Source organism: Saccostrea echinata, unplaced genomic scaffold, assembly GCF_033153115.1.
Source record: "Saccostrea echinata isolate AGI-Se365-2 ecotype Australia unplaced genomic scaffold, CSIRO_AGI_Sech_v1 ptg000030l, whole genome shotgun sequence".
Lineage (NCBI taxonomy): Eukaryota > Metazoa > Mollusca > Bivalvia > Ostreida > Ostreidae > Saccostrea > Saccostrea echinata.
Genome location: NW_026889779.1, coordinates 15,687,251 through 15,699,231, shown reverse-complemented (window position 1 = coordinate 15,699,231; position 11,981 = coordinate 15,687,251). Strand labels below are relative to the sequence as shown.

Here is an 11,981-nt window from a genome sequence, read left to right as displayed (position 1 = left end):
CCAAATACGCAACGGTTTCATAATTACATGTATGTCCGAATTAGAACGGTTAAATTCTAAATAATCATCCTTTGTGTAGAAATTTCTAAAATAAATTTTTAATATTTTTTTATATATATATATATATATATATATATATATATATATATATATATATATATATATATATATATATATATATATATATATATATATATTGTTTTTGTATACAAAACCAGTCTGTATGAAATGTCACCGAATTAATTAACAGGTATGAGTATCTGCATATGAGTATATATGAGTATCATGCAGTCAATACCAGTATATCGGGTCTTAATAGTTCAGTGGTTATGTAGAGCACTGGCACGGTAGGCCAGATGAGGGCAACCAACCATATATTAGTTTAAACAAGAGGCCACAACATTCACCTGAGTAACTATTACCCTTCTTGTTTATCAGCAGATTCTTTTCCCTGTATATTCCAATGTAAAACTTGCACACCCGTTGTAGCCCCACCCTATCCCTGGGGGTCATGATTTGAACAAATTTGAATCTACAATATGTCTGAAAGCTTTCACATAATTTTCATTACTGACTCAGTGTTTCTTGAGAAGATGATTTTTAAATGCCCCCCTTTTGCTTTACTTTTTTCTTAATTATCTCCCCCTGAAAGAGGACGTGGCCCTTCATTTGAATAAATTTGAATCCCCTTTACTAAAGGATACTCTGTGCCAAGTTTGGTTGAAATTGGCTCAGTGGTTCCGGAGAAGAGTTTACAACGACAGATAACGGACAAAAATGATCAGAAAATCTCACTTGAGCCTTCGTCTCAGGTGTGCTAAAAGGTCATCAGACATAATTATTGAGGGGCACAACCGTAGAAAAGCATGTTTTCTATTACCGGTATATACATGTAGTTGCCGGCAAAATTATTGGGGTGGAGGGAACACGGTTCCCCCTCCCTTACCCCCGGGTTCCTATGGGCCTGAAATAAATGGTTTTCCATATTTTGTTTGAATCAGTATCGAAGGAATATACATCAATAGCTCTGTCAGTATAATGCATGTTCAGTAAGTTTAGAAAGTTTACTTCCTGCTTGCATAACTCATCACTTGCAGATTTGTACAGGGGTATGAAGAATATATAATGGACAGATCACCCTGTAATTATTCAGCTAATGTACACAAATATAGGGAGGAGATAGAACAATGAAAGTTATATGATTACAGCAGAAAATCACATTTAGTTGAGTACACTGTCTCTGGATTCTGGGGGTCTGTGGCGTGAACCTCGAACTCTGTTCCTCCAAACTTCATAGATATCTTTATTTTCGCGCCTTTTTGCCATCCACTCGCTGGAGGTTTGATAATGATTCTACCAAGCATCTCGCAGTGTTCGTCTGTCGTAAACAGGGGATTTTTATCGGGGGTCGCATATATTTGTAGAGACACTGGAGCGTGTGGCTTTGGTACGTCGTATGATTCGTCAACACTTTTATTGACATCAACACTTTGACCAGCCTGAATGAACATACTGAAGACATCCTTACATAGAACCTCGTTTTCATGCTCCACTCTTTTTTCCAATGGGTGTTTATTTTCATCGAAATTGTCGTACACAGCAACTCCATACGTATATTTGCAAACGCGCGAAGAGATAGTCAACGGGGCATGTCCACATAACACAGCTCCCTTCACAACGGCTAAACCAGGCTCCGGTGGAACTACAACGCGAAGCTCGGGAAACGCCTGTTTCACTGCATCCACTATTATATTGGATGTGGAGAATCCACCAACCATCAGAATGGCAGATATTCTGTTTTCATTTTCTTGATTTTCCAGAATGTTTCGAACATGTGTTACGATTTGTTCCCTAGGATCATCAAAAAGCGTTTCCATTAATTCTCTAGCGATTGCAAGTTTGTTCCCTGGTTTTATTTTTATTTTGTCAGCAAACTCCGAGTTTGCCACGATATCTTGCAAGCTCATGCCTTTTAGTTCTCTTACATATTCAGAAAGCAGTGCTGGGACAGAGATGATAACGGGTCGAGTGTTTTGTCCCAATTTATCTCGAATATGTCTCTTTTTCATTTCAAAATCCCTCTGAAACTCTAACATATCCGTTCGTCTTTCTGTTTTAAACTTCATAAGAACATCCTCACCAAAGATAGATTTAAGCATGTTGTAGTATGCCTTATCCACATTCGTCCCTCCCCATGCACCCCCACTGGCTACGTTGATTTCCCGTAGGGAATTCTCATCTACAACTTCATGAACTGTGACGTCACCGGTTCCACCTGAAAATGTATAATGTACATATGAATTCGAATTTAATACCTTATCAAATTCATTGGCGTGTATGTTTTCTCTTATTAACAGATTGTTTTTTTACATACCACCAAGATCAAGAATCATGTACCGAGTCCCGATGCTAAATGGAACTATTTTCATATTCTGTCCGTCTTCATCAGACTGCTTCTCCGCTGGAACATATTTACAGAACAAAGAGGCTGCTTCAGGTTCAAGGGCCAACTGCAGATTATCTGAGGGTATTCCCGCCTGAATCACAAAATCACAAAACGTTATCTCTTTCTTTCTTGTAAAAATTAATTTGAAATGGCAAATAAAATTTAATTGTCAGTCACTTGCCTCCACTGCAGCTTCTCTCATGAATTGTTTGGCGGGTTCATTCCATATTGCAGGAACTGTGAGGACCCACTGGATGTCTTTGTGTTCTAAGTTTAGTGCACGTTCTTCAATAGTTTTGAAGAAATGCTTTTTCAGGTAGTCAATGGAATGTCTGAACACTGTACGAGCTGGAAATCCACGACCACCTGAATCTTCTATAATGACATCACGGTTCATTATCTTTAAATATAGATAAAGAGATGACATTAAACTTGAACTCATTATACATGCATCAAAAACGATGAAACGTATGCAGTTATCAACTTGGTAATATAAAAATGCGAGTTTTCATTTTTTATGCTTTGATATTTGCACAATTAAACTTTGGATATGAAATATGATAAAATGACGTTTCATGCTCTGCACCATTTTTGTACCATTTTGTTGTGAAGCATCATTTTGAATCGGCGGAAGTAATGGAAGTCATGATGTTCTTCGTTTTCTATCAGCTCCTGGTACACCTCCTCAGCCTCGTAACCAAAAGAGTTGAAACTGTCGTCTGGATTCAGAAGCAAGGTGGTTGGTGTTTTCCAAGACATTAGGCCATTTCCACCCTCTGCAACCCAAGACGTGTTTGCAAAAATACTTCCAATCCTGTCTGATTCGTAGTCATGTCTAAATTGAAAGGCGTATCCAGAATAGGTTGTTCCGAAGTCAATGGCCATGACCAAGAGGGAATCGGTCTTTGACACTCGACCTGTTGACAGAAAACAATAAACAATTAATTAATGTGGTCGAAATGTATTAATTTAAATTCTCTCTTACTCGTTTGTCAGCTTATTAATTTGTACATATTAACTTCTTTGAAGATGAAAATTTCTATTAGATTGTTTAGTGACTTACGAAGGTGGTAAAACCACGAGGTAGCCTCTGTATTTAAAAGGGGAGCAAAAGTACAATAATATATTGTATTTTCTATCCAACCTACATTTTTTTTAAAGTGTCACTCATTAAGTACGGCACTAGTTTTTAATAATCAGATCTGTGCTGACAACATGAAAATGATGAATGAAATAACACGAATTACACTGTAACATCTACGATTTTGATTATTTTTTCCCAAATTCTAAATACTTTTCTAAATATGCAAGAGGGAACATGTATACATGTAGTCTGTAAGGTCTATCTAGTTGATTCGAGAAATGAGATGGGTAAACAAGGTGCGCAGAATGCCTATAGCTTCAGATATATATAAGAAATCATGATAAACAAAACTTTTTTGAGGAAATTTTTCTCGGCAAAAATTATTTTGTTATTGAAAAAATAATGTCACCGTGGTATTCTTGGGGTTCGAACCCTAGCAATAAAAATCCTGAGTATCATTTTCCTTTGAGACTAACACGCTACCCACTACGTTAAAACAGCTCCTGATGAATAGTGGCATTTAAATCATGTTTGTGATATGGCCCTTGACTAAATGAACTTCTATTTCTCGGAAAAATGCAAATGCTGTGTCATGAAAGTGTATTTTCAAGGTATAGTGGGTCATTGCTCAATGTTTTTGTTAACGGAAAAATGTATATTTTTACGCAAACTTTGGGGGTAAACTTTCAAAAATATGGAGCAAAGACCCACTCGTATCGAAAAAATGTGTTAAAGTATGAGAAAATTATCCTTTTTGCCCTCTTTAGTATGCTATTTCATAGGCAAATAATTTCAACCTTCAGGCCCGTAGGAAGCATATTCAGTTTGGGGGGGGGGGGGGCACAGCCATACATTTTCAGACGGTTCCTGCGGCCATGATCTTTGCGAGATTTTTGCAAATTTAGGATATTTTACATAAAGTATGCCTTGAGTTTAGATGAAATATCAAAGAAAATTTTGTTATTATGAGATTTAATTTTTCATCTTCATGTTTGTCGCACTATAGGCACTTCGCTCGCCTTTTTTTGCCCATCTTCTTTAATTTTCATGTTTACCTTAAATGGTCAGAAAACTAATCATGAAGTATTAATTAATATTAGACGCTTTGGTTAAATTGTTCATTCGGAAACTTGGTCCAATTAAACAATACTTCCTCGGTTACTACTCAACTTAATAGTGTTAAACAGGGATGTTAATTTTTTAAAACGAAAGTACTAGACACGATTAAATGATTTATTGTGATACGCCATCAAATAAGCAGATATGAGCTTAAATGACTATGTTGTTAAACAAACCTTGTGACATATTGCAATGAGAATGGTGATGCAAGGAAACACTCAACTAACAGCACCTCGATAGTAATGCCACGGTTTCCTTTTTATTGAACGAACAACATGGCACTATAAATTCCAGGTCAGGCGTTCCACCTTGGTAATATTTAAAAAATGTAAATATAGCATTCTTACTGCCAAACCGAAAGCAGATTTTTAAGAATCGATGTTAGATGTCATGAACTACAGATGTCCATGCATATAATGGTAGGTGATACATCACCAGGTACTAGTATATATTTCTATTGTGTTTGTATCCGTCTCTGCTGGAAGTTTATATATGTATATATATACAGGGACTATCGGATGGATAAAATGGGGAGTGGTGTCAGTCAAAATGGGAGTTCTCCGAGTCAACCTAAAGGCACTTCTGATGGACCCCGTCCGCCCAGAGACCCTTACCAACAACTCAACAACGTCTTGAGTGAGTACAAAGACGGCAAGAAATCATTATCCGTGGACGATGTCAAAGCTTTGCAGGAATTTATCCAACATCACCAAAAGGTATACAATTGTCATAATTCACAATAAGGAAAAGTGAATTTTATTTATCGGAGAAAAAAAAACCCAGTCGTGTTAAAACTATAGTGAATATACCTGATATTATACTTAACTCTGTAGGATGGAAGTTCACAGTCAACCCACGGACTGATAACAATGAAACAGCAGCTCTCAAGTTTTGAAAAACAACGCCAAGATATTTTGAATAAGTAAAGTATTTATGCAGCAGTTTCTGAATGTTAAGGTCTGACGACACATTGCTTTGTATCTCTTAATAAAAATAATAATAACAATAATAATAATATATAATAATATACCTAGTTAGTAATCCTGCGATTTACTACCATTGTTTTCAAAATGTCTAAAAATGTATATATACGCCGAAGGATTGATAATAGGATAATATGTAGGAAATACCATCCTCTGGAATCTTGCACAAATGCTTGATATAATGTACCTAAAAAATATTTTGGCCAGGAAACTTGTTAAAGTATATATAGCAATACTTCCATCAATAACAATTTTTGGGAAACATTATAGTATTGAGAAACGTGTCGTCTGACCTTAGAAATTATAAATTGAGATAGTGAAAGGAATCTGTGTATATTTGAGAGCAAATGTCGTGTTTGTAAACAAACTTTTTAAATTGTGCGGACCACAAGAAGTCTACAATTTCAGATATGAAAATTTTAATGTCCATTTCAAAAACCAAAACGTGTCTTCTTACCTCCATCTAACATCCGCCTTTTTCAGGATATCGGAAGTAGCAGGTGCCCGTTTAAAATCAAACAATCCTGCCATAGCAGATCTTAGCGACCAGAATCGACCTAGTAAGTTGGCAGAGAAGTTCTCTGAATTGTACGACAACGAATGGACGGATGCGGCAGAGGAATTGAAGCAAACGATAAAATTCCCAAAGGAAACGTCGGAAGAAGAAATGGACATCGTTGTCATCAAGTTTCTATATAATTTTGCTAAGGTGTCGCTATCTTCTTCCATATACTGTAGGAAATTGGTCTTTCAACTCTGCAATTAATTGTCTGAGAATTCGAATTACAAATTAATACGATTTTTTTCATGGTTAAATCCATTGAGATTATGTAAATACTATCTTATGTAGTGTGTTTTATTAAATGTTCTTCGTTCTCCCTTTAACCAAAGGTAACGTATGAAGAATGCAAGAAAAAGGCAGCGGAGCAGTTAAAACACGTCAAGGATGCGGTCTCCTTTCACAACGAAAATGTTGGAGTAAGTGTATAAATAAACAAGAGATAGTCCAGGAAATTCAAGTAATATGATAAAAAGCAGGTTAATTCTCCAACAAGCCTGCATTATTAAAATTATTGGAGATCATCTATTCATTTTTTGTTAAGGAAATGGCAATCGAATTGGACAGAAAATGCCGAGATTTTATCAGGAGACATTGCGAAATCACTCTAAGTCAAGCTTTAAAGGTAATGTAAGACCATATTATGATACCAAAAAATGGATGCCTGAATATATATATATATATATATATATATATATATATATATATATATATATATATATATATATATATATATATATATATATATATATATATATATTACCTTTTTTGGTTGTAAACAATGCAAATATTTAATTCATAAAATATTAAGAAATTGTAAACTTTTTATGATGTTCAAAATTCTACTTTTCTCCAACCACCCATATTAATCTATACAAACTTTTTCATTTGTTATTTATATAAACATGATTTTGGTTGTTATTTTTATGATATTTTATAAAAGTTTGTATCCTCTGTCCTTTAAATGGACAAATTAATTTTAGTACATTTTGATATTGAACAGATTTGTTGTTCAGGGATAAAAAGAACAAATTAACAATCCTATATTTCTACATATTATCTTTAGATCCTTCCATATAAAGTCATTAAAGATCAGACAACGGCTGAAGAAGAATTAGGAATTGCTGTGAACCAACTGGAGAACTGTAAACATGCCAATGACTTTTTTAAACTTTGTACACGCCTCTGCTGGATGATGGCACTTCAGGATCCGCCTGTGTATATGGTTACTAGCACCGATTCCATGGAGATGTACAGGGCATACACAAGATCTGGTGACCTCATTGAATATGTTGTTTGGCCTAGCCTATTGTTGCATGAAGATGGACCCCTACTTTACAAAGGAGTTGCTCAATTCAAGAAAAGAGATGGGAAAAAAGAAAAGGAAAATAGCGAGGTCAAGTCTGTTGTAGACAACGATAAAACAGTGCATGCAGAAGATCCAATTTATGCAAATGTTGATAACTCAGACAACAACAAGGACAGTATAAAGAATGGCACAGTAAAAACTCAAACAAAAACGAAGCCGGGGGATAATTCGTCTGGAGGCCCTCATGTAACCAAAATTGATGTAAAATGATATACATGTACTATTGACTCTTGTATGATTAGATTAAAAATTCAGTGTATTGTCATGCTGATAAATGTATATCTTTTGTATCTCTAGTTAGAAACTATGTCAATTATAATATAAATTATATAAAAATATATTATATATAAATTATATTGAAATATATAATGATATAAATTAAATCAATATATGGGGCACAAGCTGATTTATATATAATTATATATGTATGTCTTTCTTATCATTAAAAATGTTTCTGTATCTCAAACTTAAGAGAAATACTAGTAGATAAATACTTACATTGTACTTATTTCTTAAAAAAATAATTCTTGTCAATCCCATTAAGATAGTTCACTGCATGACAATTTGAATATGTTAATGTAGAAATTTTGAATTGTATTTATTCACTCATCAGCTTTATAGTAACTAGGGCTGGGACGATACAACTTTTTTCTATATCAATTACGTATTACGATATTTGAGCCACGATACGATATGTATCACGATATGTTGAATTGGTTATAAAATGTGTTTTTGTATTGAAATGAACGAAACATCTCTTCACAAAATAAGAAAAATTAATTCAAAGAAGTTATAAATCTGTTGCAAAACAATGTCATTTTACTTAAGTGGTATTAATTATTATGTATTTCGTATTTATATTTATATATAGCATATTTATTTTGTATATTTCACCCAAAATGTTAAGTAAACAAAGATTTGTAAGAAATTATTTTGCGATATTTCGATATTTCTTCATACGTATCGATATGCGTATCATCCTAACATTGAATCGATATCTCGATATATCGTCTCAGCCCTAATAGTAACCTTCCTAATGGCAGTTTTTATGTTGTCTACCCTTCAACAATTGGTGAAGTTATTTTTATATCCTCACACACGTTTTTGGTATGCATTGTGATTCAATCAACATTGAATTACGAATGGTTTAATTTTTTTAACTTATAAACTAGTATAAATAAGTTTCAAAACTTACAATTGTTTACACTTGAATTTTATTTTATGTTATTAATATGTATTTCTAAAAATTTAGCAGTATTTTTTACCAAAGTATATCAATCATTAAAATTATACAAGCTCATCTTGTTCAGTGTTTTTAATTAATGGTAAAGGAATTACTCATACCCCCCCCCCCCCCCCCCCTCTCTCATACATTACATTTTCATACATTACATACACCAAAGAGAGCAAAAATGATCAATTCTTCATACTAAAACACAATTTTTCCATGTTAGTGGGTTTTTACTCCATTTTTTTTTTGAAAGATTATCTTCAAAGTATGCGCAAAAATATACATTCCTCGGTTATCACAAACTTATAATTTCCAAGAAATAGTCCATTTAGTCGAGGGTCATATTACAAACATGAATTAAGGATACATAACACAAAGAAAAATTTGATGCCTGGATTGATCCATATTTTTTGACTGATTTTGAATAGAAATGACATAAATTATAAATCCCTAAAATATAAAGAAATCGTAAGTATTCTTTGGTGCTTAAATACTATAGTATGCGACTTTGTTTTGTTTGCTATATAATTCTATACAAAATTTTGCATATATTTTTAACATTGCGAAAAAATCTAACAAAATTCTCCCACTTTACTTGGTAAACATTATTCAGGTTACTTACTTGAATATAAATCTATGAGAAATATTGCCGATTTCTGAACAAGGTTTGTTTGTGTTATTTATCCTTAAATGTCGATATTTGTTATGAGCGGTATATAGCGTAGTGGTATACAGCTTAGTCTCGATTGAAAAATTAATGACCTCAGGATTTTGATTGCTTGGGTTTGAACCCCAAGAATATCGGGGGGGGGGGGGGGGGTTATTCATAGAATGATTTTTGCCATAAAATTTTTTGTTTTGTTTCTTTTCTTTAAATGATAAAAACTTTACTATAAATATTAAATTCAAAAATGCTTTTATGAATTTAAAGCTGTAGACATTTTGCACGCCTTGTTTGACCATCTCTTTTCCGCAAGGAACCCCCCCCCCCCCCCCCAATTTGACTAGATTAAGGAAAAAATCTTTAAGATGATGTCCCCTAAAATATCAAATATTGAAGACGTGAAATACAGGTCTGTTATGTATAATTCATCAACACTAAAGCATGAAAGCATAGATTAAATAAATATACATTGTACATGCTAGAACCTCTTCCATATTTTATCCAGTAATTGGGAACTTATCGTTATCTTATTCAATGACATCAAAATTCCGACAGGGGTCACAATCATAGTCATATGCCTGTCTTCATTTTGAATATATGAATTTACAGGATGGGAGCAAACTATAAAAATTTAGAACATAGCAACTTGGTGCGCATATTCGATTTAATTTCATTTTGGTCTCACCAGAAAATTACTGTTAAAGCCCCCCTTTTTCATAGGGAAAAAACCCACGAAATTTTTTAAAACTTTTTTTTCCCAAGGAGGAACAAAATTTTCTAAAAGCGTAATCACAGCATGTCTAATGAAACTTTTTTTTTTATCCATCAAACTGAAATTACAATGCATAAATAATAATTGACAACATTTTGCTTTTAGTTTAATTATAATCAACATTTGTTCATTCAACTTCTAATTAAAATTTCAAAAGTTCCATTCATTTTGAAAATGAAGATAAATTTGCGTTTTTGTTCAATGACAATCTTTCAAATTCTGTAATCCCATTACCGTCGGGATCGACAAATACGAGTTTCTTTGGCGGAAAATTCAAAATTTCGGGAAAATAAAGTCGCGCAAAAAAGAGATAATATTTCGTGTGGCATCAATTTTTTATTACATAATTATGTAAATTATATGCAAATAGAGTTCATGACGTCATGCATAAATTATGCAAATTAGGGTCAAGGTAGGGTCAGTCACGTGACCCGATACGTCATTTCAGCCGTCCGCCATAGTGGAAAAATGGATTGAGTAAAACAGTGAGTTGGCGGATCTTTGGATATAAACATCAGCTGTAAGTGAAATCTATCTTTCTTAATATTCCATTCCAGACTTGATCAATATTTCTTTAGAACCACCGGGAAGCAGCCGTTTTTGCTGATAACATGCGGAATCCCGTATTTAGCGCCATTTTGTGAATCTGTACAAGTGATCCCCCGTTTAGCTAATCTGAAATAAATCATACATGTCCGAAAAGATGTGCTCATTTATGTAGTTCTTTTTTATTTGAGTTTTTCATTCAACTCTATTTCACATTGTTCAAAGTTTTTACGTGGTGCAGGTGTTGTCAAAACCGGCATGAAGAGTGACGTCCCTTGTGCATTATTTACAAGATGTAATAGGATAAATATTAAACATTGTCACGATTTAAACGTTTAATGAACATATAATACGTATATAAATGATGATAATGTTAGTTTTTTTATTTTGATATTCAAAATCAATAATAGAACAACAAAAAATAACAAATAGAAGTTTTAAGACATTAGTTTTAAAAACAATCAATCTGACTAAAGCCATACCTCTATTCTGTGAGATAGCGTAAATAGAGGTCTGGCTTTAGTCAGACTGAAAAACATTAAAGCTGTCACACAGTATAAATTACACTGTTTGAATCTTACATCATAAAATTGTCTCTTGCAGATGTCTTCGAGAAGGTAACATACATTTTTGTTGTTAATATTTATCAAATTCTGAAGAAAAAAAAAGTTTTGAATATATTAAGTCTACAATCAAAAAAAAAAATAAAATAAAAATCCTGATAATTCAAATTAAGAGCATTCTTAAATGTTTAAATTGAGAAGACAAAATCCAACTTTCGGATATCAGTTAATGCAATATTTTCTGACTGTGAGATGCCAGATGGGAATGTTCTTTTTTTCATTTCAGGAAACCAACAAATACAAAAAGAGCAGATTCTGAGGAAAAGGCAGAAACTAATGGTACAGCGGATTCTGATGGCGAGCTGGATTACTTGCCAGAAGGTCAGACGTCATGATCTTGTGCTTTGAATGTTTATCTCACTATCATTTCATTGTATTGACAGGGTTGGAAATTATAGCCCGCCCGAGTGCCCGAGATGGTCTGTTTCTCAGGTGGGCGGGGACGAAACTTCAGATGACAGCCCGGTGGTCGGGCTAATTTTAATAGCCAGTTCCTAGTTTTAAACTGAGAATTTTTATTTTTAAGTTGTTTACTTATTAATAAATAAAATATAGCCACATTTGGCCAACATTGGCTGATTCCGT

General features: G+C 33.6%; 3 protein-coding genes across 4 annotated transcripts in view; 2 read left to right on the top strand and 1 right to left on the bottom strand.

Annotated features, from left to right (window-relative positions):
* Positions 1-895: 895 nt before the first annotated feature.
* Positions 896-4,835, bottom strand: LOC133196868 (heat shock 70 kDa protein 12A-like). The gene is made up of 5 exons (XM_061332716.1): positions 4,826-4,835; positions 3,044-3,363; positions 2,628-2,846; positions 2,375-2,537; positions 896-2,275 (listed from the first exon to the last, which is right to left on the bottom strand). The coding sequence occupies exons 1-5, from the start codon at positions 4,833-4,835 to the stop codon at positions 1,203-1,205; spliced, it is 1,785 nt and encodes a 594-aa protein (XP_061188700.1). The 3' UTR covers positions 896-1,202.
* Positions 4,829-7,885, top strand: LOC133196438 (uncharacterized). Of its 2 annotated transcripts, none has more exons than XM_061332333.1 (7): positions 4,829-4,943; positions 5,158-5,365; positions 5,483-5,571; positions 6,116-6,341; positions 6,524-6,610; positions 6,736-6,816; positions 7,258-7,885. In XM_061332333.1, exons 2-7 carry the CDS (start codon positions 5,168-5,170, stop codon positions 7,768-7,770), a joined length of 1,194 nt encoding a protein of 397 aa, XP_061188317.1. In that variant the 5' UTR covers positions 4,829-4,943; positions 5,158-5,167; the 3' UTR covers positions 7,771-7,885. The 2 variants fall into 2 exon arrangements, with proteins under 2 accessions (XP_061188317.1, XP_061188316.1); XM_061332332.1 differs by having other exon boundaries at positions 4,829-5,068.
* Positions 7,886-11,346: 3,461 nt separating this feature from the next.
* LOC133197390 (transcriptional regulator ATRX-like) overlaps positions 11,347-11,981 on the top strand; it is a 43,209-nt gene continuing 42,574 nt past the window's right edge. The window contains exons 1-2 of the mRNA XM_061333398.1: positions 11,347-11,390; positions 11,623-11,717. Of these exons, the coding sequence (XP_061189382.1) occupies positions 11,377-11,390; positions 11,623-11,717 (109 nt within the window). The 5' untranslated portion in view covers positions 11,347-11,376. The remainder of the gene's footprint in view (positions 11,391-11,622; positions 11,718-11,981) is intronic.

Coding starts and splice junctions, on each gene's coding strand:
- LOC133196868 (XM_061332716.1), bottom strand. Junction 2,538..2,627: donor TGAGAGAAGCTGCAGTGGAG/GCAAGTGACTGA, acceptor TTTGTGATTCAG/GCGGGAATACCCTCAGATAA. Junction 2,276..2,374: donor CATGATTCTTGATCTTGGTG/GTATGTAAAAAA, acceptor ATACATTTTCAG/GTGGAACCGGTGACGTCACA.
- LOC133196438 (XM_061332333.1), top strand. CDS start 5,168: ATGGATAAAATGGGGAGTGGTGTCAGTCAAAATGGGAGTTCTCCGAGT. Junction 5,366..5,482: donor TTATCCAACATCACCAAAAG/GTATACAATTGT, acceptor TTAACTCTGTAG/GATGGAAGTTCACAGTCAAC. Junction 5,572..6,115: donor CGCCAAGATATTTTGAATAA/GTAAAGTATTTA, acceptor CGCCTTTTTCAG/GATATCGGAAGTAGCAGGTG.